This window comes from Terrapene carolina, unplaced genomic scaffold (assembly GCF_002925995.2).
Source record: "Terrapene carolina triunguis isolate 2854851 unplaced genomic scaffold, T_m_triunguis-2.0 Scaffold141, whole genome shotgun sequence".
In the NCBI taxonomy this organism is placed as follows: domain Eukaryota; kingdom Metazoa; phylum Chordata; order Testudines; family Emydidae; genus Terrapene; species Terrapene triunguis.
The window spans coordinates 8608953-8631230 of record NW_020664492.1 but is presented as its reverse complement, the minus strand read 5'-3'; the positions used below and the strand labels follow the sequence as shown (position 1 = coordinate 8631230).

The window sequence follows — 22278 nt, the reverse complement described above, 5'->3', positions numbered from 1 at the left end:
TTGTCATTTCTGTGAGCAACTATCATGCTTATCTGAGAGCATGTAATTGGTTTGTAATTTTTTAATATATGGACACTAGGCTCCAAGTTGCTCATCGTGTACTTGGATGTGCAACTGCACATACACTTTTGAAAATCTGGTCCTGTCTTTAAATTACCTCTAAATCTTTCCAAGCTCTGCTTTTCTACCAACCATGAACATTAAGGATCTAGGAATGTTAATACAATGATCATCTATAGTGCTTTCCATCTGAAACTATTACAGTATAGTATTACAGTTGTACAGTACAGTACAACTAACACTATTCTTCACCTTACTAGTCCTGGGGAATTCTGTGTGAAAAATTAAAATTTCAGTGACAAAAAATTTAAAAATCTGCACACCATATTTTAAAATTCTGTAAAATTCTGCATATTTGTCAAAATAACACAATATAATCACTCCAGTTTCAATTATTTTGGTAATTTATTTCAAAATACCTGTCAACAATACAGACAACAGCAAAAAAGATTCCCCCAGGAGTAGAGAGTTAAACCCCTACAACAACCCAGTTCCAGTTAGGGGGTGCTGGAGGTTGGGGGATGCTGCAGGGGGCTTTGTGGGGAGCCCGAACACCTGCACTCCCATCCCCCCCAGAGCCCATCTGCGGGGCACCCCCCAGCCCAGACACCCACACCCCCTTCTGCCCCGAGCCCAGCTACGGGGCACCCACAGGCCAGCCAAACCTCACTACCTGATACTAGTAAGCTCCTTGGCCTCTGGCACTGAGATGCTCTTAGGGTCACACCTCCCCCCTTACAAAGCTGCAGGAGGGTTAGCCACTAGCTGACCCAGAGGGAGCAGGTCAGAGCCCTCTTTCCTAGGCAGGGCCCCTCCCACCATATTTTCTTTCCCTTTATAAAGAAACTTGTTTTGCCACCTTTGTCTGTTTACAGTCTCCCAGAGATAATATCACAGCATATCCATATTTTCTCTGAGTTGTTACAAACATTTTGCAGTGACATTAATAACTAGTATCTTATTAGATTTCAAACAATGTATTTATTACATGTCATCTTTTAAATAAATATCAGGACACTAGTGTGTGAGGTGCAGTATGCCAGGCCTGAGGAGTTGCTGACCCAGAGTAGTGAACCACAAATGAGTCTCCATGTCACAGGCCCTAAGAACAATATGGTCGCTGCTGCTACTCCTGCTCCCTTTGAGAAGGGTAAAGGTGTTGGCAGTTTCTTACTTTCATCTCCTCCACCCCCAATACACAGCGGGGATCCTTGCTGCTACTCCACTGCAAGGAAGCCTCACTGGTTCATGTATCTGGGGTGGCTCCTCCCTGTTTCCTCCTCACCCTCCCCCCCCACCGCAGGGCTGGGGGCTCCTCTCTACGCGCGCACACACAGGACACAGAGCTGGGGGCTCCCCGCTCCCCGCGAGGCCGTTGGCTCCTCCCCGCTGTGCCCGCTCCGTTCTCCCTTCCCCCCGGCTGGGGACTTCTTCCGGCCGCGCCCTGCCCCTCTCCCTTCCCGGTCCCCGGGCTGGGGACTCCACCCTGTCTCCGCGGCGCGGCGGTTCTTTTCCAGAACATTAGATCGCGCTCTACGGTTGCAACCGCTGTCTCACGAGACCGACCACCCGGTGGCGCTACATCCCCGCGAGACAGTGGCCTATAACCACTCCTATCCCATGATGTCACCAAGATGCGCGCGCGCACACACTGATACGACGGGAAGAGGAACCAGAAGCCCTAGGAAGTGCGCGCGCACCCGAAGAAGGGCGGTCCCGCCCTTCAATCGGAGGGATTGTATTCAAAATTATTTTACAGGGCTGGCTCGAGCCGGATCTTTCTGGCCGCGCACGCGCGCTACAGTCTGAGAAATTACTGTTATTGTTTGATGTGGATGCACGCGCGGGGGAGGGGATCCGTTACAGACACTGTCGAACTAACGCGCTTATGTGGAAACTGAGGGGTGGGGCTGAGCTGGGCTCCCGCCTTACTTGCCCAGAGCTCACGGGGAGTGGCAGTTACAGGCTGTCCCGCCCACCCGCCTCCGTGATGCGTTGCAGGCCCCGGTCGCCAGGGCTCTCCCTCCGCCAGCTTTGGGGGAATCTGGTCATGGGGGAGGAACCGTAAGGGGGGGCGGCCCGTGCTAATGGTGGACTGGAGCCGCCCCGGCCTGTGGTAATGCGGGGGGACCTGGCTGCCCAGGCCTGTGTTAATGTTCCTGCCTTGTTTTCTCCTCTAGCCGCGTGCTGTTCAGAGGCCTGTAACCAGACAGGACACACAAGTCCTTCCAATGTGTTTCACCCTGGGCGCCAGCCATTCTGTGGGCTGGGACCGCCCTGTTTTCAGATGACATTTCGCAACAGAGTCTCCTGGCAGGTCTCCGTTGAGGGTTTCACGTGGTGAGGAACGGGCTCCCTGGATGTTCATACGCAACCCCCCATCGATAGACAAAAGTACTCCTGCCCAACCACATCCTCTCCGGCGGCTTTCACGTTTGAATGTCAGGCTAATTTCCAGCACATGCTCCTGTGTCCATTGCACACGGAGTGATGAACTCAGAGCACAAACTGGCAGTGACAGAGACTCAGTATTTGACCATGGGCATGATATCACCACCGCTAAACCTCAGATCTGTGGCATGGAAATAATAATGTCCACCTGTGAGCCTTAATTAAACTATGTTAGTAAAGGTCTTGGAGGTTCTCAGACAGAAAGTACTCTAGAAGTGTGATGTATCATTATAATGCCTGCCTTTCCTGCTTATCTTTTATAAGATTTTTATAGGTAGAACTAGAAGGAAAAATGTCCTTAGTTTTCAGTGGACATGAAATAATATAATAAACAAATAGTTCTGCTAGGTCTAAGTCCTGTTTTTTTTTTTTTACAACATTAAATTTTCAAATGGGCTGCTGTTTATCTGCAAGACAGCTTATTTCAATAAAAGTAATTGTTTGCAGTGTTGTAGGCATATTGATCTCAGGATACTAGAGAAAGAAAGAAAACATTAGCTAATATTTTACTGGACCAGCTTCTGTTGGTGAGAGAGAGAAGCTTTTGGCCTATACAGAAGAGCTCTGTGTACCCTGAAAGCTTGTCTCTTTCACCAACAGAAGTTTGTCCAATAAAAGATATTGCCTCAGGTTCACCCACCTTGTCTCTAATAAAAGTAATTGTCATTTGAAAGCCATTCCTTGGTATTTAGTTGTTAAATAATGTTATGAGTGTGTGATAAATGCATATAAATTAGTGGTTTCAGCACCTTTTTTGGAGCAGTTATACTTAGGTGTTACAAGACAGCGTTGGGCCTCTGTTACACTAGGTCAGCCTCACTGACTTCAGTGGAGTTATAGTGGTGTGTAACAGGGGAGAATTCAGCCCACAGCATGTAAGATCAACCTGACCCCTCTCTTCTCCTAGACCTTTTTAACAGTAGTTTTTTATATCTTTGTTAATACTTTATTAAATTGGAACAGGACTGTGACATAGAGTTCAATAATGTGAAATAAATCAGAGATGTGTTAACGATTACAGTTATATATATTTAAGAACATTATGAGAACCTTGTGTAATTATATGAATTGGTATGCAATGTAATTACATTTTATTCATTATTAACTGTGAGCTCTATCATTGTGGTACTTTTGTTTCTGTAAAAACTTCAAGAGACTTTTAAGCATATGTAATATATTGTTTATCTTTCTTCCATGTGAACTGAAAGATATCAGTAGATATTTAATTCAAAGCAAATATGTAGATCTATTTCAATGTATATTTGAACAGTCCTGAATCCCTTAAGTCCTTTCTTAGATGTTAACTACATAAAATTCAGACTCGGACAACTTCAAAGCCTTACATGATCTCACCAACATCTTTTTTTTCTCTCTGTCTTGCTCCCTTTAACCCCTTTAAGTCTCCCAGTACTCTTCCCTTACATCTCCTCCTTCGCACTACAGACAGTGTCAAACTTCTTTTCTGTCAAACATTCTCTTTTCCTTCATATCTAGGGTGACCATACGTCCTGTTTTGGCGGGGACAGTCCCTTTTTTAAGCCCTTTCCCGGACATCCAAACTTTTTTGCAAAAAAAAAAAAAAAAAAAAAAGGGGCATTTGTCCTGTTTGCTCTTGCCGACTTGGCGTGTGGTGCAGAAGAGCATGCAGGGGAGGCAATCGGAGATGCCAGCCCCATGCAGGGTTCCAGTGACCTGCAACAGCCTCGCGCGGGGGGCGATCTCAGGTGAGTGGCTGGGAGAGTCTCATTTTCCTTTTGTGAAATATGGTCACCCTATTCATAGCCCTCAACCTCAAGAATTTTTCCTTCACTTGTTTTCTCACTATTAAACTTTGCATGCTGCCTCTTTACTGATTTGTTTACCTTTATATTTTCTTCTAAATTTTAGATTGCAAGATCTTGAGGGTAAGGAATGTCTTTGGTAGGGCACTGTGAATATTTGTGATCCTATAGAAATATTAAGAATAATTTGTATGCTGCAAATATTATAATATATACTTAGTAAGAAATAGATTCTAAAGCATTAACAATTATTAGGAAACCATCAGTAAACTACCACAGAACTTTTCAAACTAGGATTTCTCTGTAAAGTTCTTTAATCAAATATAAACCTCAGAATAGGCTTTCCTCTTTTCATCTTGTAACTTATAGTGTCTTATCTTTCTTCATAGCGTGAAGAAGGCCCAACAACAATATTGGCATCTCTTTACTTATTTTCTATTTATATGTAGTGTTTTGTAAATTACATTTTTATAAATGTTGTAGACAGCACATAAATGCAATATTAGTTGTATTCCAAGAAACGGTCAATAACTGAAATAATTGCTATTCCAATTTTCTTGCAATCTGCACTATTTCATACTTATATAAGAATTTTTTTATGCAACTGAGACAGTTATGTAGATGTATATAAGAGCAATATTTTCAGAACAAAAATCTAATATTACAGTTCCTTACAAGGAGTGTGGGGGGCAGTCTTTAAAGGTATTTAGGCAGCTGAAGATACAGATAGTGGGATATTAAAAAGTGCTTAGGCACTTAACTCTGATTGGCACTGCCTAAATACCTTTAAAAATCTGACCTGGAGTATTTTGATTGAAGTGTTGACCCTTCAGGGATATTTGTGGGAAAATGGCAAAACTTTGCTTCTGCCTGATTTGTTTGTATGCGTTTTCTCTGATTTTTTTTCTTGGACGTGGAATACAAAGCTATTCGCTGATATGTTGGTTCTTCAATTTCTATCTTTAGTACAAGGGAAATCTTGTCTTTACATCTAGAAAGACACATCATGAAGACAGGAAACATGGCACTTCCTATTTACTAACCTAACCAGAAACCAAAATGTGAGACACTTTACTGCATAACCTGTTTGCACCACTTTACCAGTTTTACACCAGAAGGGACTGTATATAGCATGAAGCTATAACGTCTCAGCTTGTGGAGTCATTAGCTCTTACAAGTTATGCATGGTTTGCTGATCACTGTTTGGAGCGGAGATTACCAAGAAAAATGTTCAGGTTCGTTTCCTTGTCAGTATATCTCTTCCATTGCTAGTGTTCATTGGAGGCAGAGGACCAAATGGTCCACTGAGGTACACCTATGAAAAATGGTGTAACTGAATGAAGACTCAGTCCCTTGATGTTTATCATCAGGTCAAAATAGAAAATCATGGCTAATGGATTGTTCCAAGTTCACTCTGGTTGTTTTTGCTGACCTGCATAGGCAGCAAAGCAATAAAACTAGAGGTAACCTTGTGAGCTCCAAATTTGTCATTTAGTTGCATGAGTAAAGAATTCATAAATAGTAAATATAGTGAACATCTATAATATTGCTGCACAGAGTTCAATGATACATTGTGTTGATATTTTCATTTGATAATATGGGGATTTTAAAACTCTTAAGTCAACATCTCTTCCTACTTGATTTGCTTTTGCAGAGATTTTTGTCAAATTCATCGAAATTTTTAGGCTAATCTTCACAGCTCTCTTTCACCAGCTAGTTAGTTGTGTGGCACTATAATTCTGTGCTCGTGCTTTTTGTTTTATGCAAAGCTGACCATACTGAATCTTTCTGTTTCTTTCAATTTTATTATAATTGATTTAATTAAGATGATTGCAAATGTCAGATATTCCTTTTGGTACCCACCATAAAGATCTTTTTCAAGTCATGTTCTTGTGATATTTTTGGGTTGCTGTGATCTGAGAATATATCCAGAGCTTTGCTGAATTTTTTTAAAGAACTTTGTCACTAACATCCCCCACCTTTTGTGAATGATGACCGGTTATACGCGCATTCCCGTGGCCCAAGAACACTTGCAGGAAAATACCCTTCTGTAAATTGGAGTAAGGTTTTCAATTATACTTCATAGTGCTCATGATGACAAAGTTACCATTTTGCTGTAGTAAGTAATTTTTGATAGAGTGAAGCATAACTGGTGGAGTCTGGTACCTTCCTGAGCAGTAAAACATCTGAGCATTCTTGGTCACTAATTTTGATATTCAGGAACAATCTAATGTCTCTTGAAGATAATGCCAAGAGAGGTATGAATGGGCCAAACTCAGAAGTTTGAGTGTGGAGCAGGTGTAGATGGGATGTGAAAAGCAGAGTTCAGTTGTTTAAAGGTGAAGAAAATAGTGGAATAGATAACGCAGAGGGGGCACTGGTTCTGAGGTAGCTGAAGATGGAATAAGCCAAGAGAATCATTCATCTGCTGAACAGGAGCAGATGTCAATAAAGACAACTTGTCTGGTTGTTTGAATGCCAATTCCATAGCGTGTGTTGATAATGCAAATTTGTCAGCCTGTTTGTGAAATTCAGTGTTGCCTGACATCATTGTTTGTTAGAAAGTGAGGATGTTTTGTTGCAGGCAATGTGAACTGAAGAAAAGTATTATTTTTTTTATAAATTTGTTAGAACAAACCAAACTTTCTATTTTCTGTTTAAAAAATAACCTCCCCCCGCCACATTTCCAACCAGTGTCATTTTTAAAAAGAAAATTCCTTCACCAAAATTAGTTTTCTTTTTAAAATCAGAGTTCTTATTTATAGATTACCGCTCTTTAAAGGTTCTGTGGCTGCATGCTAATATTTGAAATGCTTCTGGGGGAACTAAGACACAAGCAATGGGGGAGTCCTTAAAAAGACCTGGGACTCAAGGACTGGGCTTCCCCTAGCCCTTATTCCATGTAGTGCCGGTGTCCATAACACAGCACTCAAAACCTATAAATCAACTGCAAATTAAGGACCAGATTTACCAGTGCACTTCGGCTGTTTTGCACTGGTGATGCCAGGCAGCTGTAAACCCACCGTCATTGGCTAGTGTGCACTGGTTGCTTTGCACTGCTCTGGTGTGCATCTGCCTTTAAAAGTTCAAATAAAAGAAAAGATTTAAGATTGATATTACATATTTTCAAATCATAATATCACATGATAACATGATCTTTGGGTTTCTTGTTATTTCTAAGGTATGAAATTTTTGATCATTTAAAAAAAAGGAAATTCCAAGATCTAAAACTACACTAAGATGGCATTAAGGTTGAGTATGTTTAAGTAGTTTAAAGGTAAAAAAATATTACAGGACAGTTGTATCCCTAAACTAAGCATTACAAACCTAGGAAATGTAGAGTTAAGGTTACTGTTAAATCTAAACATGTTAGGTTCTGGAAATGCACAGTTAAGGCACCCAAAGATGCTGAATTCTGGGCTGTAGTGACACCATGAGGGGGGAAAAGAAAAAAAAAAAAAAAACCCCTATGTAATGTACCTTTACAATCAGTTAAATCTAATCTTGGGCCACAAACACCAAAATGCCTTAATCATAATCATATGATTATGCATAATGTCACTACAAGAGAACTGATTTGGAGAACTATGTAGTTCAAAAAACAAAACATCCTTAGGAACATATACACAAAGGAGAAAGTGGTTGGCCAGCCAGGAAAAACAAATCTTCATACTCGCATTCAGGTGTGTTTAGGGAGGGTTCATATTATTGAAAGTAGGTTACTTTTCGTGTAAAAGGCTTTTTCTGTTAAAGTTTAAAAAATCAGCTTAAATCCTTAGTATTTTTATATTGGGGAAAGGGCTAGGATTGCAGCAGCACTACTGGTACAAATACTTTCCCCCTCTCCACTGTATTTGGGGCTAATAGTATCCAAATCATGCTTATGTTTGTTTTGGAAGATTTGGCAAAAATAGGTTATCTCAGACCTCACATACTGAATCACAGAAGAGCCAAAGAATATGTTTTTTAATTTCTGTGCTTGGCCCTCCAATAAGCTGTACTTATGGTCACTAGAAGATATATATGTCAGAAAAAGCAATAGAGGTTGCAGCATTTTGTAGTGTGCATGTCAAAGAGCAAAAAGGGGGAGGGATAGCTCAGTGGTTTGAGCATTGGCCTGCTAAACCAAGGGTTGTGAGTTCAATCCTTGATGGGGCCACTTAGGGATCTGGGGCTAAAATCAGTACTTTGTCCTGCTAGTGAAGGCAGGGGGCTGGACTCGATGACCTTTTGAGGTCCCTTCCAGTTCAATGAGACAGATATATCTCCATATATAAAAGTTAAAAAAATTGGTAGGGGGTAGGTGAGATTGGGCTAAGTGGAATCTTCCTAATGTAAATGAGTCACCTACCTATGTACTCCCCTATTTGGCCTTACTCTTGCTATCAGGCAGGAATAATGTGGTGGCTGCTGAACAGTACTCTCATTAGTATAGGATTGGATTCTCTTGTCCTCCTAACTTTTCGCCTTGTGTTTAAGCACTGCACACCTATGTTATGCAGGATCAAGCCCAAATGTTCACCACATGCTGACTGAGTAGCCTGATGTTCAGAATTGAATAACTTCCAAAATATGGTGCTCTCTTCAAAATTCCAGTCACCAGTGATTGCTGAAATCTAATGAACAATCATGATTTGAAGTTAGTAAATCTCTTGTGGAGATATAACAAACAAAGCGTTTTATAATCAGAGAAAATGCTGAAATTTGTACTTTGGTATTTTCAAATGGGCTTGGACAGTTCACCTTAAATTTAGAATCAAACATCTGTGCTGAGCTTTCTCTTTCTCACATCCTTGCACTCCCGTACACACCTTCTTACCTTCTTGTATGCACATTTCTAATCTGATAATTTTAGAAGGGTAGCAAAAAATATCAAGGAATATTTACAGATATGGTATACAAAACTGAAAAGTCGTAGTTAAGGCTGCAGTTAAGACCATAACAGAGAAGTTTACCTTAATATTGTTTTGGCATAATATGTGTATAGTAATCCTTTTTGGAGGAGAATGCTACACATTAGTTACTACTCTTAAATGTAAATAACTAATGTAATTGTGTGTTATGCATAAAATTTCCCTTTAGAAATCTGTTATGCTCAATATGGAAGTAGGGCTGTCAAGTGATTAAAAAAATTAATCGTGATTAATCACACTGTTAAACAATAATAGAATACCATTTATTTAAATATTTTTGGATGTTTTCTACATTTTAAAATACTGATTTCAATTACAATACAGAATACGTCTACAGTGCTCACTTTATATTTATTTTTATTACAAATATTTGCACTGTAAAAAACAAAAAAGATAGTATTTTTTAATTCACCTAATACAAGTACTGTAGCGCAATCTCTTTATCATGAACGTTGAACTTACAAATGTAGAATTACGTACAAAAAAACCCAGCTAAATAAAACAATGTAAAACATTAGACCCTACAAGTCCACTCAGTCCTACTTCAGCCAATTGCTCAGACAAACAAGTTTGGTTGCAATTTGCAGGAGATAATGCTGCCCGCTTCTTGTTTACAATGTCACCTGAAAGTCAGAACAGGTGTTCGCATGGCACAGTTGTAGCTGGCATCGCAAGATATTTATGTGCCCGATGCATTAAAGATGTTTAGCATATCTGGCACATAAATACCTTGCAACACCGGCTACAAAAGTGCCATGCAGACTCCTGTTCTCACTTTCAGGTGACATTGTAAATAAGAAGCAGGCAGCAGTATCTCCCATAAATATAAACAAATTTGTTTGTCTTAGCGATTGGCTCAACAAAAAGTAGGACTGAGTGGACTTGTAGTTTCTAAAGTTTTACGTTGTTTTGTTTTTGAGTGCAGTTGTGTAACCAAAAAAACTACATTTGTAAATTACACTTTCATGATAAAGAGATTGCACTACAGTACTTGTCTGAGGTGAATTGAAAAATTCCATTTCTTTTGTTTATCATTTTTACAGTGCAAATATTTGTAATAAAAAATAATATAAAGTGAGCACTGTACATTTTGTATTCTGTGTTGTAATAGAAATTGATATATTTGAAAATGTAGAAAAACATCCAAAATATTTAATAAATTTCAATTTGGTATTCTATTGTTTAACAGTGTGATTAATTGCAATTAATTTTTTTGAGTTAATCACGTGAGTTAACTGCGATTATTTGACAGTCCTATATGGCAGGTGTAAATATACAACTATTTTGAGCATAAGAGAATGCATTGTAGCTCCAATTACTTAGAAAATGGTCATAAAACATCCTCTCTGGGTCTGGTCCTGCTGTGTTCTTGCAGGCAAAACTGCTGCTACTGATTGCAGGGTTGGGTTGTATCTTTATACAAAACTCCCTTTGAGAATCTGGGGAATGCGTGAGTGAAACGAGGCAAATGTGGTATTGAGTCACTGGAGTACTTTCAGTAAGTCATTTATTTGGGATTTTCTCCATAGATCAGAGAGAATTTGCCCTTGAATGTATGTTTATATATACGTATATGTAAAAATACAAGACACACACACACATAGAATATGGCATTGGTGGTTTTGATCTAGGGTTCAGTAATTTATTTGATTAGTGAATGACTACATAGTTATACATTACACTTACATTAAAACAATTGGCTTATTGAAATTGTCTGAACTGAAAAACAGGAGACAGCAATCAAATCTAGAATTGTGCAACCTTCCCATAACCCCAATGCATGTATGGCTCAAATTGAAAGGCTTTCTAATATGAGTATGTGATGAGATCTGGCTGCAAGGGTAACCCTGACCTTGGCATATTCTATAAGAACTTATTCATTTCTGCCACATTCCTTCAGTTTAAGTTTAGATTTGCTGGCAGCCATCATGCCTATTGCAACAAGCTTCACATGCAAAATATTGAAACAAATGTGCCTTTTATCACAGATGTTTTTGCTGAATAGGATTACTGAAGAAAACTAAGAAGCCGCAAAACAGGGTGCAGAACCTTTTCTGTCCCAGAGGCATAAACTGCCATACTGAATGTCTGGAATGTATTTACTTCTCATTCTGAGAAAAGAACAAATTGTTTTGTAGATTATGGGAAAAATGCTTGTGCCTTCATTTCCACCTGTGCATTCTCACTGACTGCAATAGCGTTCTATGTGTGCAAGTGAGCACAGAATGTAGTCTTATATGCTTAATGTTTCTTAGATTAGATTCACTTACTGTTCAAAAAAAAAAACCTCAAACCAGTGTTGATCTCTGTTAGGAGACAACAGGCTGTAACTATGTTTTATGTTTGGTTGATTATCCAATATGTCTCACTAAGTTTGGTGCAGTTAGGTTAATTCTACATATGTAGTAACTGTAACTTTCTGAAGCATAATAATACATTGGTAGTCTTCTGTTCTCTGATTAAGCACAGATCTTATTTTTACTAGCAAGTGATTACATATTTCATTGATTTTTATTGATTTTTTTACTTATCATATAGGAATATATCCCCCCACATTTAGTGGTAAATCGGGCCCTCACTGTGCAGCCTGAGTATTTCAGTTAGGTGTTAGAGATCCACAGCACAAAGGAATCCACCCCGCAGGCCAGTGTACCTGCTCTTACCTACTAGTGATGTAAACGTCATGCTCTAAGTGTGCCCACTCCACAGGGCAGATAGCCTGGAAGAACAGCATCACAATGGATCCTCTGGCCTCTCTCTTCTGTTCTTACACTATGCCTAAACACACACTGGTGTGAAGGGAGGCCCCATGGAACTAGGCTCCACACAACATAGGAATGTGGAGCCTCCACATGCCCCCCTCCAAAACTCTACACCAATTCAATATCCATGAGGCCCTCTGCACCCACAGGTATAGTCGCAGACTCAGCTGAACCAATTTGGTTCCAATGAATGGGAGAGATTTTGAGAGCTTATGCAGGGATGTGCACCCACCACCTCTCCGACAGACAATGGACAAAGGCAAGTTGTTGACGCTGCCCTCTACCAAAGTAGAGCGGGGGCACAATGATCAATGAAGACAATCCTGCCTGAAGGCCTGAATAGTAGCTATGGAATGGATTCACTGCTGCTCCAAAGCTTGTGAGGCGAATCTGCCATTTCTGTTGTACTCATAGAGATCTCAGGCACCCAAGTCAGTTATCCAGGCTAGGCACTGGGGAGTGGATTTGTCCTTTATGATTGCATTCAGTGCAATGTCTTCTGTTACAAGTTCCACTGTGGAAGCTCTATGTACCATTAGTTTTTTGCAATTCAGCAATAATTTGAGGCAGCATAAGAAAATATATGGGCTATCAACAATTGTTCCAAATGCAGTTTTTGTGCCAAATTTCCAATTAGTGGATGCCATTTTATTAAATAGACCTATTTAGTTTTATCCTATACAATAATGAAAACCCATTTTCTCCTCTTCCCCTTAATTTAATGGTCATGATTTAGAGTTTTATTGAACTAGAAAAGAACAAATATTAATGGAGGAATAGAAGAGTTTTACTTTTTGGGAACTCTTTACAGCTTGTATTTCTTAGCTCCTTGACTACAATTTCTGCCTCTCCTCTAATAAACTTTATATGAAGAATGCAATGGTTTGTTCTTGGTATTTCTTTAAAAGAAAAAGTAAACTTATTCGTAAAAAATGGTTTTATGTTAATCAGCTATTGGTAATTGTTGAATAAATACAAAGACGTATTGATTCAAGAGGTAAATACTTACCAAGACAAAGGCAAGGTTGATACTTTCCTCCCAGGACAATAAATCTTGTTTTCTGCCACATTAGTTAATATATTGGCTATTGTGACATACATTTAGAATATCTTAATCAGAAATATCTGTAAATCTTACTCGCTCTCTTTTATGGACCGGAACCTCAAAAGTAGAGCACTTTTTTTTGTCTCTCACTAACTTTCCAAAAGAGAGATTAGAGTCCCAGAAAAAAACATTTTATTCTTAAGAGGTAAGTAATATTTTTTCTGGATTTCTAATTGAATCTTTGCATGTTTGTCACCTGGATGGTCAATATAGTCTTCATAGAACTCATTGAGGTCAGACACAATTTACTCATTCCTGTATGTAAACTGACTCATTAGCATTGTCCCATATCTGATTACCACCTACATTAGAGGAAGAAAATTTTTATAAAATTGTTTTGTCAAGTTATATCTCAATAATGATGTCTAGAAACTTCAGATTGGATTTTTCCATTAGATTTTGGTAGACTACTAAATGTGTTTTTTGTTTTTACTTGTTCGAGGCATTTTGAAGAAAATATTCACCCTTTCCTTAGTTTTGTAAAGATAAAGTTATCAAGATGCAAAAATTCAGTAAAATGCAATACCTTTACTTTGATTTAGAAATTGACATTGTAGAAGTACCAAATATTGACACTATATCTTGTATAAGACCGCCTCACTCAAACGGAATGTGGCATGACGATTTCTTTTTTGTAGTGTCTCTTTCTGCGTAATGTATATTGTGCTTGTCCCTAAAAACAATATAAAAAGTTTTGTAAAATACAATAAAGAATAATATAGGAATATATCCAAGTAATGTAATTTTGAATAGATACAAATCTGATCTTCACTACAGTTTAGAACTTTTGACAGCACTCCTGGAAAAAACATTCACTGTTATGAATAATAAAAATACTATGTTTGGAAAAAATAGTGACATTATGTCCAGTTTTCTGTTCTCTGAAGCCAATGGTAAATAAATACAAATAGAGCCAAAACTATCTCCCTAAGTAAGGAAGCATGGTTTTCTTGTTCAGACACACGACTGGGAGTCTGAAGATCTGAGGCATTAGTCTTCTTTCCCTTATTCTGGGGCAAATCAGGAGTAACTCCATTAGGGACAAGGTAGTTACAGTGGCGTAATACTGGTGTAAAATGAGAATTATTCTCCTAGATTCTATTTCTGCCTGTGTTGTGTGATTGTGAGCAAGTTACTGTCCTCTCTGTGTCCCAATTTCCAGCCCCCACAAAGGAAATGATTCAGCAAGAGGATATATAAAATGGGAATAATAATACTTACCTAGCACACAGGGATGTTGTGTGGCTTGGATCTTTAATGTTTGTAAGGTATTTTGAGCTCTTTGGAAGGACAGTGCTATTTTGCTGCAAAGTAATGTTAGTAATGTTAATATTAGTGTGCAAAGTCTATTAAAATTGAATTGTGAAATTATGTTTATATGAAAATATACATCGCCAAAGTAAGCTGGGTGAAAGAAGAATAAACCAAAGCAGCTCAAGATAGGGAATAGTTTGCACTATCCAGAAGGGGCTGGCTTTGATGACAAGGGAATCCTTCAGCTGCAATTGCTATGATTCTTGTGGCCTCATATTTAGAAATGTTTCACATAACTAACAATTTGAACATAGAAGAACAGGAGCTAGTTCCTCGGGTCTAAAATCCATCACTTTTGCATTGCCGCATCTTCCTAATCTGGTGGCCAAGAGCCCAATTTGCCCCCCCCCTCCCCCAATTGAGAGTAGCCTCAGAGCAGGTCTAATTTGTGCTCAGTTTCATATTTTCCCTAAAGGTCATTCTGGCATTTGGCATTCAATGAAGTGCAATAGCCCTCCAGCCATGCCCCTTTCACTGGTGTGAGTCATAATGCTAGCGTTTGATGGTGTGAGTTACTTTTTATAGGCATCTGGGAAGAAGTGGGCCTTTAGGAGTGATTTGAATGAGAGGGAGGAAGGGAGACATGGTGCTCTTGGGATTTAGAGTCATTGCATGTATAGGAAGATGACTGAAGAGGAATAAGCAGAGGGGTTTGAATGGGCATGATGTGGTTCAATAGATGTCCAAAGATGACAATTTTATCAGCTGTGCTTTGATGGATTAAAGACTCCCACATGGAAAGAAACAATATATATATATATATATATATATCAGGCAACAATCAAGGCAGAAAATCAACGGGAAGTAGAGTAATGTTTTGACCAGACAGAATTTCAAATTGATCTGAAGGAAAAAGCAAGATTTGATGATAGCCTGGATGTATAGTAGGAGGGAAAGTAAGGAATTCAGGATGACCCTCAAAGTTATGAGTCTAAGTGACAAAGAGAATGGGGATATTGTCCACTCCGATGGAGAACGTTGGAAATAGAAAAGGTTTTAGAAATAATAAGTAAGAAGGTTCTTCTGTGGCATTCTGAGCTTGAACTGACAGTGGATCATCCCGGATGATATGTCAGAGAGACATTTGGATGTGCACAACTGGATGGAGTGTGACTGGTCAGATATAAAGAGCATCTAACGTGTGTCAACAGGATAGAAATGATAGTTGAAGCCTTCTAAGTAGATGAGGTCAACCCAGGATAGGCAGAGAGTTGATCATCCAGACTTTGTTGGGTTTTTTTGGAGTGTAGTTTAAAAACAAATCTACAAATCATGAAGAGCTTTAATGTTTTCAGACTTCATGTGTGTTTGGTTTTCTTTTAGACCCAACCAGAAAAAGGATCTGAGTGGTCAGACTCTATGTCATCTCTCATGAAGAAACTGGAACAATTGAATTTAGATATTGAAGAGGCTCTCAGTGCTGGCTCTTCTCCTTCCAGCACTCCTTCTACCAAAAAGCGCAAACAGCCGGTAAGAATGCACACCCCATTTACAGAATGTGACAGATTTTTAAAACCTTGTAATTAGATTTTAGTCAAGGAGGGGTGTTCAGATCCAGACCAAATTTAGGCTGTTTTGGATATTAGGTTCAAGGATGATTCAGGCTACAGCTCAAGTTCTCAGGCTATTGCAGCCCAAATTGGCAGAAATCTCATGTGATCCCTATTCTTTCTGCTTTCATGGGCTGGATTAATCATTCCAGTCCCTTCTATAGAGGTGGGTTCAGATTCAGATGTATCAATATGGACACACTTCCCTAATTAAGGGGTTTGAATCTGAGGTTTTGATTCAAGCCCTCCTGCACTTGTAATAGTTTTTGTACAGATCTAACAGCAAGGGAGATAATATCTATCTTTATTAGGGGTAGAATTAGTCTTTGGTTTTTATTTGACTTGAGTAGTATTTTGTCAATATCTGTATGAATATTGTTATGGCAGGTGTCATTATGTGGTGCTGTTACACATAGTTTCCCAAGTTTTTTCTTAGTGTGTGAGCATATGTTCAGTCTTTGGAAGACATGCTGTATTGTTTCTTAGTTAGGGAAGACTCTGCATAGAGGCAGGTCATTGGAGAGGGAGCTGAGGAAGTAGCAGGAGAGTCTAGTCTGATTAGAGTCAATTCTTGAGGCAGAATTGGTCTGTGGGATCTGGGCATTGGTGTTGGGCTAAGATGCCTGAAAGAAGGGTTTGACTGCATGCTGTTTGTAACCATGCCTCTTATTCTCTGCCCGTGGCCTATGATAGTTTAGTCTTCCTGGGAGCTGTAATATATTGGTCTAATTTTGTTTGTTGGGTTTAGTGTGCGGGTGCTGGGTGGCATTGGTAGCCTGTGATATACAGGACATCAGACTAGATGATTTGGTGGTTGACAGTACAAGTTTTCATATGTAAACAATAAAAAAGAGGGTGTCAGATGTACAAACATAAGAGAATGCAGTAAAATCAAAGTAGTGTACAGTAGGTGTTGATATCTACACAGTGAGCTGATGATATGATTCTCAGCTCAAGGTGACATACTCGTGCTAGCTCTCCTCTAGCTAGCAGGTGAAAAATAGAGTGTAGCCACAACAGTGTGAGTGGCGGGATGGGCTAGCTGTCCTGAGTACATGCCTAGGGTCTTGGATGGGCAGATACTCAGGGCAGCTAGCCCATCCCACAACTCACACTTCCTCAGCTACATTCTATTTTTCGTTCACTAGCACAAGTATTTCTCCTTGAGCTGGGAATCACAACCCAAGCTCAAAATGTAGACATACCCTGTGTTACAGTAAGGAAACATGCTGTTATTTTAAGTTGCATATGTAATTTATCTTTAACTATTCATCCCACTTGGTCCCTGTTTCTTCAAAGAGATTTGTTAATTTAATATAGGCAGTAATTTGTTCTATATCCATTAAATAAGTTGTTCTTGTCATCTACATTTATGTCTTAATGCTAATTTAATGATTTCTGCTAGTTGTGTAATCTTTTGCTTCTGTAATGGAAACTGTGTGGCAGATCGATTGTGGATACTTCATGTATTTCACTCTTCTTTTGATTGCATAAATTCTGTGAGAGGCAAGTAGCTGGAATGATGCTAGTAAAGAAATGTTTTGAGAAGTAAGTAAGTGAATGCAGACAATGAGGCATCTCAGAGCTGTGATGGTTGGGATGGGGTCATTTGATGATGATGAATGGATATGCAGTATACTGTTCAGGAGCTGAGAAAATGAGAGAAAATAGGATTGCATTTACCCTATCCAAGGAGACATGAGAGTGTGTGCTTGGATATAACTCAGTCAGCAATAGAATCATTACAATTTGCCTTTGAGCAAAGCCAGTCAATATCTCAGCTATACAGGTTTACACTCCTGCTACAGCAGCAATGACTGCACAATTGATTAGTTTTATTAATGGCTTGAAGAGACATTCATTGAAATACTAAGTAAACAAAGATCTCCTTGTAATTGGGGACCTGAACGAGACAATGAGAACTTACACTTCTAATAAAGAAGTAATGGGAAACAGTGGTCTTGTTTACAAAATGAGAGAGGAAGGTGTTTAGTGGAATTTTGCTGCTCTAATTACTTTGTCATTACAAACACCATTTTCTCCCAACATTGTAGACATTTACACACATCGAGATCACCAAATCAACTATGTAATAAAACAGAGACAAGGTGAGTCAGGAAAGATCTTTTGTTGGACCAACTTCGGCTGGTGAAAGAAACAAGCTTTCGAGCTATGCACGGCTCTTCTTCAGGTCTGGGAAAGGTACTCATATGGCAGGTCTACGATTAAAATGCTGCATCAGCGCAGCTGTGCCACTGTAGCACTTAAGCGAAGACTCCTACGCCGATGGGAGAGCTGCTCCTGTCGCCATAGTTAATCCACCTCCATTCATTGAAAAATTCCTAACCAGCTCTAATTTTAAAGTTCTTACAGTTTTTTTCATCATTAAGTTTTTCCTTTTGTAGCTTCATTTCTTTCTCCTCGTCATTCTGATCTGCATGTTCCTATCTTTTTCTCTTGTTTTTCCTGTGTCCCTCCCAATCTTTCTACCTTTCCCCTCTTTGGATATCTCTATTTTCTGTTGTGACAATGCTAAAAATATCAGAGAAACTGAACAAGGAGTTTTACTAGAATAAGGAAAACAATATTATCTCTAAAGGTAATCTGTTTCTCTTTACTTCACTGTAGAGCCTTTCCCCAGCCACCCTCCCCCCCCATCTCTCCTGCTCCAGATTTAAAGGAACACATAAAATCATATTTCCCTCACCCTTTTTGTTGGTTACCTCCAGCTCCCATACTCCCATCTCCCATTGTACTTGCCCAGTCTCTTCAACAGTCTTCAAGCCATTGAGAGATAGAGGATAAGTATGAAGTAGATACCCTGGCAATGGGCCAGCTATGTAAACGGGAGAAGCTATCCCAACTGACATAGCGCTGTCCACACTGGGGGTTAGGTCGGTATAACTATGTTGCTAAGGGCTATGGATTTTTGTAGTTATACTGATATAAGTCCATAGTGTAGACCTGGCCATAGTTTCACAGCTAAATAAAAGGTGGAAAAGATTGTTTAGTATAAATAGTTAACACATAAGAGATCTTTTAAGGTGAAGTGGCCAGTTAACACCTATGCAGTCATAACACAAAAAAGGTGGATTAATAGGTTACAGGTTGTTGTAATAAGCCATAAATCCAGTGTCTTTGTTTAGACCATGATTTTTAGTGTCTAGCAAAGTTATGAATTTAAGCTCCCACGCTCATCTGTTGAAGGTGTTGTGATGGTTTCCTTTGAAGACAAGGACTCAGAGGTCAGATATGGAATGATTGTTTTGTGAAAAGGGTTTGCCCTTGGGTGATATGTAGAGCACTGCAAATCTGCGGATGTCCGTGGACCATGTTTGCAGATCGGGGATGGATGCGGATCCAAATTTTATATCTAGAGCCCTGCAAATCTGTAGATATCCCCTTTTTATCCACGGATCATGTTTGCAGATTGTAGATCAGATGTGGATACAAATTTTGTATCCACCTGGGTCTCTAGTGATCAGGTGTTTGTCTTTTATCATTTTTCTATGATATCATCCATGGACGAACACTTTACACAAAATGATCACTCCATACTTGACATTTCAGTATTCCCCCTCAAAGGAAACCTGAACAACCTGCATTGTCATCAGTGAAAGAATGCAACACCCTGAATGAACTTTGGGACAAAATGGAAACTATCATGCTCGAAGGCACCAAAGCACCCAATCCAAAAGGTGAGTGTTGGCTGGTGAAAAAATGATGCAGAGTGAAAGAGAATGGCTTGGACACTGAAAAATGTAGGGGAGAGCAGAAGGAACTGAACAGACAGATCCAAAGTTAGACTAGACAAGACAAAAGTGAATACATAAGGGCAAAATGCACAGAACTTGAGAATTAAAGACAAATAATACAAAAGGTATGTTCACAGTGGTCAGAGTTCTTTCCAAAAAGTTCTCTGCAATCAAACATAAAAGATCATGATGGCAAAGTCCTCACTGAAGGTGATGTGATCAAATGCTGGTGAAGAGATTACTGTGCCAATCAAAGCCATTTGCAATACAGCACGAGAGGAGAGAATATGGAAAGGAGAGTATGAAACAGGAGCCATCAATCCTGCAAGAGGAAGTGGTGCACGCTGTTTGAAAATGAAGCCTGTGAAAACAGCAGGGGTAGACAGCGTACCAGCAGAATTGTTAAGTGATTTGGTGACTGTGGTATTGATCTCACATTATTCCTGAGGGCATTCTGCGCCAAAAAATCAAAAATTCTGTGCACAATATTTTACAATTCTGCACATTTTATTTGTCAGATAAATGTGGAGGCTCCTGCATGGCATTGGGGAGCACAGGCCACTGGTTGCACAGAGATGGGAGATCACTGTGCAGCTTCCCCTGCTCCCCCTCCCCCCCCCAGGATATAGACTCAGCAGTGAGGCTGCACCCAGCCCTGACACAGCGCAAGGACCGGGCCTGCCCCAGAAACATCCCAGGGCCCTGCCCCAGGGTACCAGGTGCACCAGGTGTGGACAGGCAGGCTCAGCAAGGCAGGATCCAAGTGTGGAGGGGCTTAGTGTGAGAGGATCCAACTGTGGGTGGCTCAGTGGGAGATCCAGGCGCAGGAGGGATCTGGATGCAACAGTAATGGGACTCTGCAGTGGGGTCCAGGTGAAGGTGGTTGGGGCTCAGCGGGGGGGTTCATCTTGGTTTAGGAGGATAGAGCGCAGAAGGGAGGTGTGGGGGGCTCAGTAGGGAGTCCAGATGCTGGGGGAGTGGGGCTCAGTGGGATGGGGATCCAGGTGCAGCTGGTTGGAGCTAGCTAAGGTGGGGATCCAGGTGCGGATGGCTTGTTTGGGTGGTCCAGGTGCAGGGGGAGTGGGGCTCATCGGGGGGTTCTGAGGACGGGGTGGGGGTGAGGCTTAGTGGGAGAGTCTGGGTACGAGGGGGCCTGGATGCATGGGGGTTGGGTGAATGGGGGAGCAGCTCCCTGTACAGGGATCTCTCCCCCTGCAGCTGAGAAGCAACGGGTGCAGGAAGCATGGGTGGGGGGAGGGGAGGGGAGTTTGCAGAGCTTCCTACAGCCGAGGGAGAAATCTGGGGGTGGGTCTGACATGGCCCTGGGTGCCGTGCAGGGAAAGAGGAAGTCCCATCCTCCTCAGAGCAGGCTGGGACTAGCAGCTGAGCCCGGCGCAGGGTAGAAGCCACCCACCAGGTCTTCCCCAGTCTTGCCCCCTGCCCCACAATGATTTACCTCTCTGCCAGCTGCCCTGGACACCTGAAACTGCTGGGGAGGGATGCATGACCGCTCTTGTGGCTTCCCTTTGCTTCCCCATCAGAAAGTCATTTTTCTGCAGCAAAGAAATCTGTGGGGGACATAAATTCTGCACATGCATAGTGGCACAGAATTCCCCCAGGAGTAGTGGTGTGACATGCAAAATTTGAAAGAAATTAGCCAGATGACTCGAAGAGGGAATCCTTCTGCTCTTACCAAAGAAAAGAGACACAAGAAAGTATCGTAACGGTCGTATTATCTCCCTGATATCTCAGGTGAGAAAAGTACTGCTTCACATAGTCCAGGATCATATGATGCTAATGTTAGAAACAGAAGTGCCATCACAGCAAGCTGGTTTCAGAGAGGGATGAGGTACATGTGATCAAATCACTAACATCTGTCTCATCAGTGAAAAATACAGGGATTTTAATGACCCATTGATCATGGGTTTCATTGACGACTCAAAAGCATTTAATATGTATGACATGACCATGTTTGGAGTGTCATGCTGTCTAGAGTAGTTCACAACCCCGAGTGCCTACCTTAGGGCAGACAGACACCCCAACTGGTGGTATGTTCTATAATTAGATTTTACCAAGTCAGTGGCAAATGTGAACTCCTGGATCACTATAAGTTTTACCATGGAGTCTCAGACAGTCCCCTTACACTCTCAAGTCTATCTTGCCAGTCAGGCAAACTAGATTTAGTGATAAATGGTCACTGTGGCGGGGTGACGACTCACCAGCACGACATCTCCTGCTGGTCATCTCAGGAATTAGCTCTTCCAGCCCGGAGCGCCCTCTGCAGGCTGGTGTCTCGCCTGCCGTTGGCCCCGTGTCCTTCCCAGACCCCCGTGCCCTTTGTCCAGGAGTTTTGCCCACCGCAGTACCGCCTCACTCTGGGTATCCCCTCCCAGGGGAACCCCCAACCTCTTATCCCCACCTTGCCTCAGTGGCTACTACCAGTCATCATCTAGCTCCTGCTCCCTGGGGCAGACTGCAGTTTGTAAACCACTCATCATCGGCAATGAGGGTTGGACCAGCTGCCTCTGCCTGTATCTGGGCTGCCTCTCTACAGCCCTAGTACCCTTTTGTGGACCCTTAGCTTGGC

General features: G+C 40.8%; 1 protein-coding gene across 1 annotated transcript in view; it reads left to right on the top strand.

The window, feature by feature from the left end:
• The window catches only part of LOC112116016 (stAR-related lipid transfer protein 13-like), a 361349-nt gene that overhangs the window by 22476 nt on the left and 316595 nt on the right, over positions 1-22278 (top strand). Inside the window, exon 2 of the mRNA XM_026653538.2 lies at positions 15710-15856. Within this exon, the coding sequence (XP_026509323.1) occupies positions 15710-15856 (147 nt within the window). The remainder of the gene's footprint in view (positions 1-15709; positions 15857-22278) is intronic.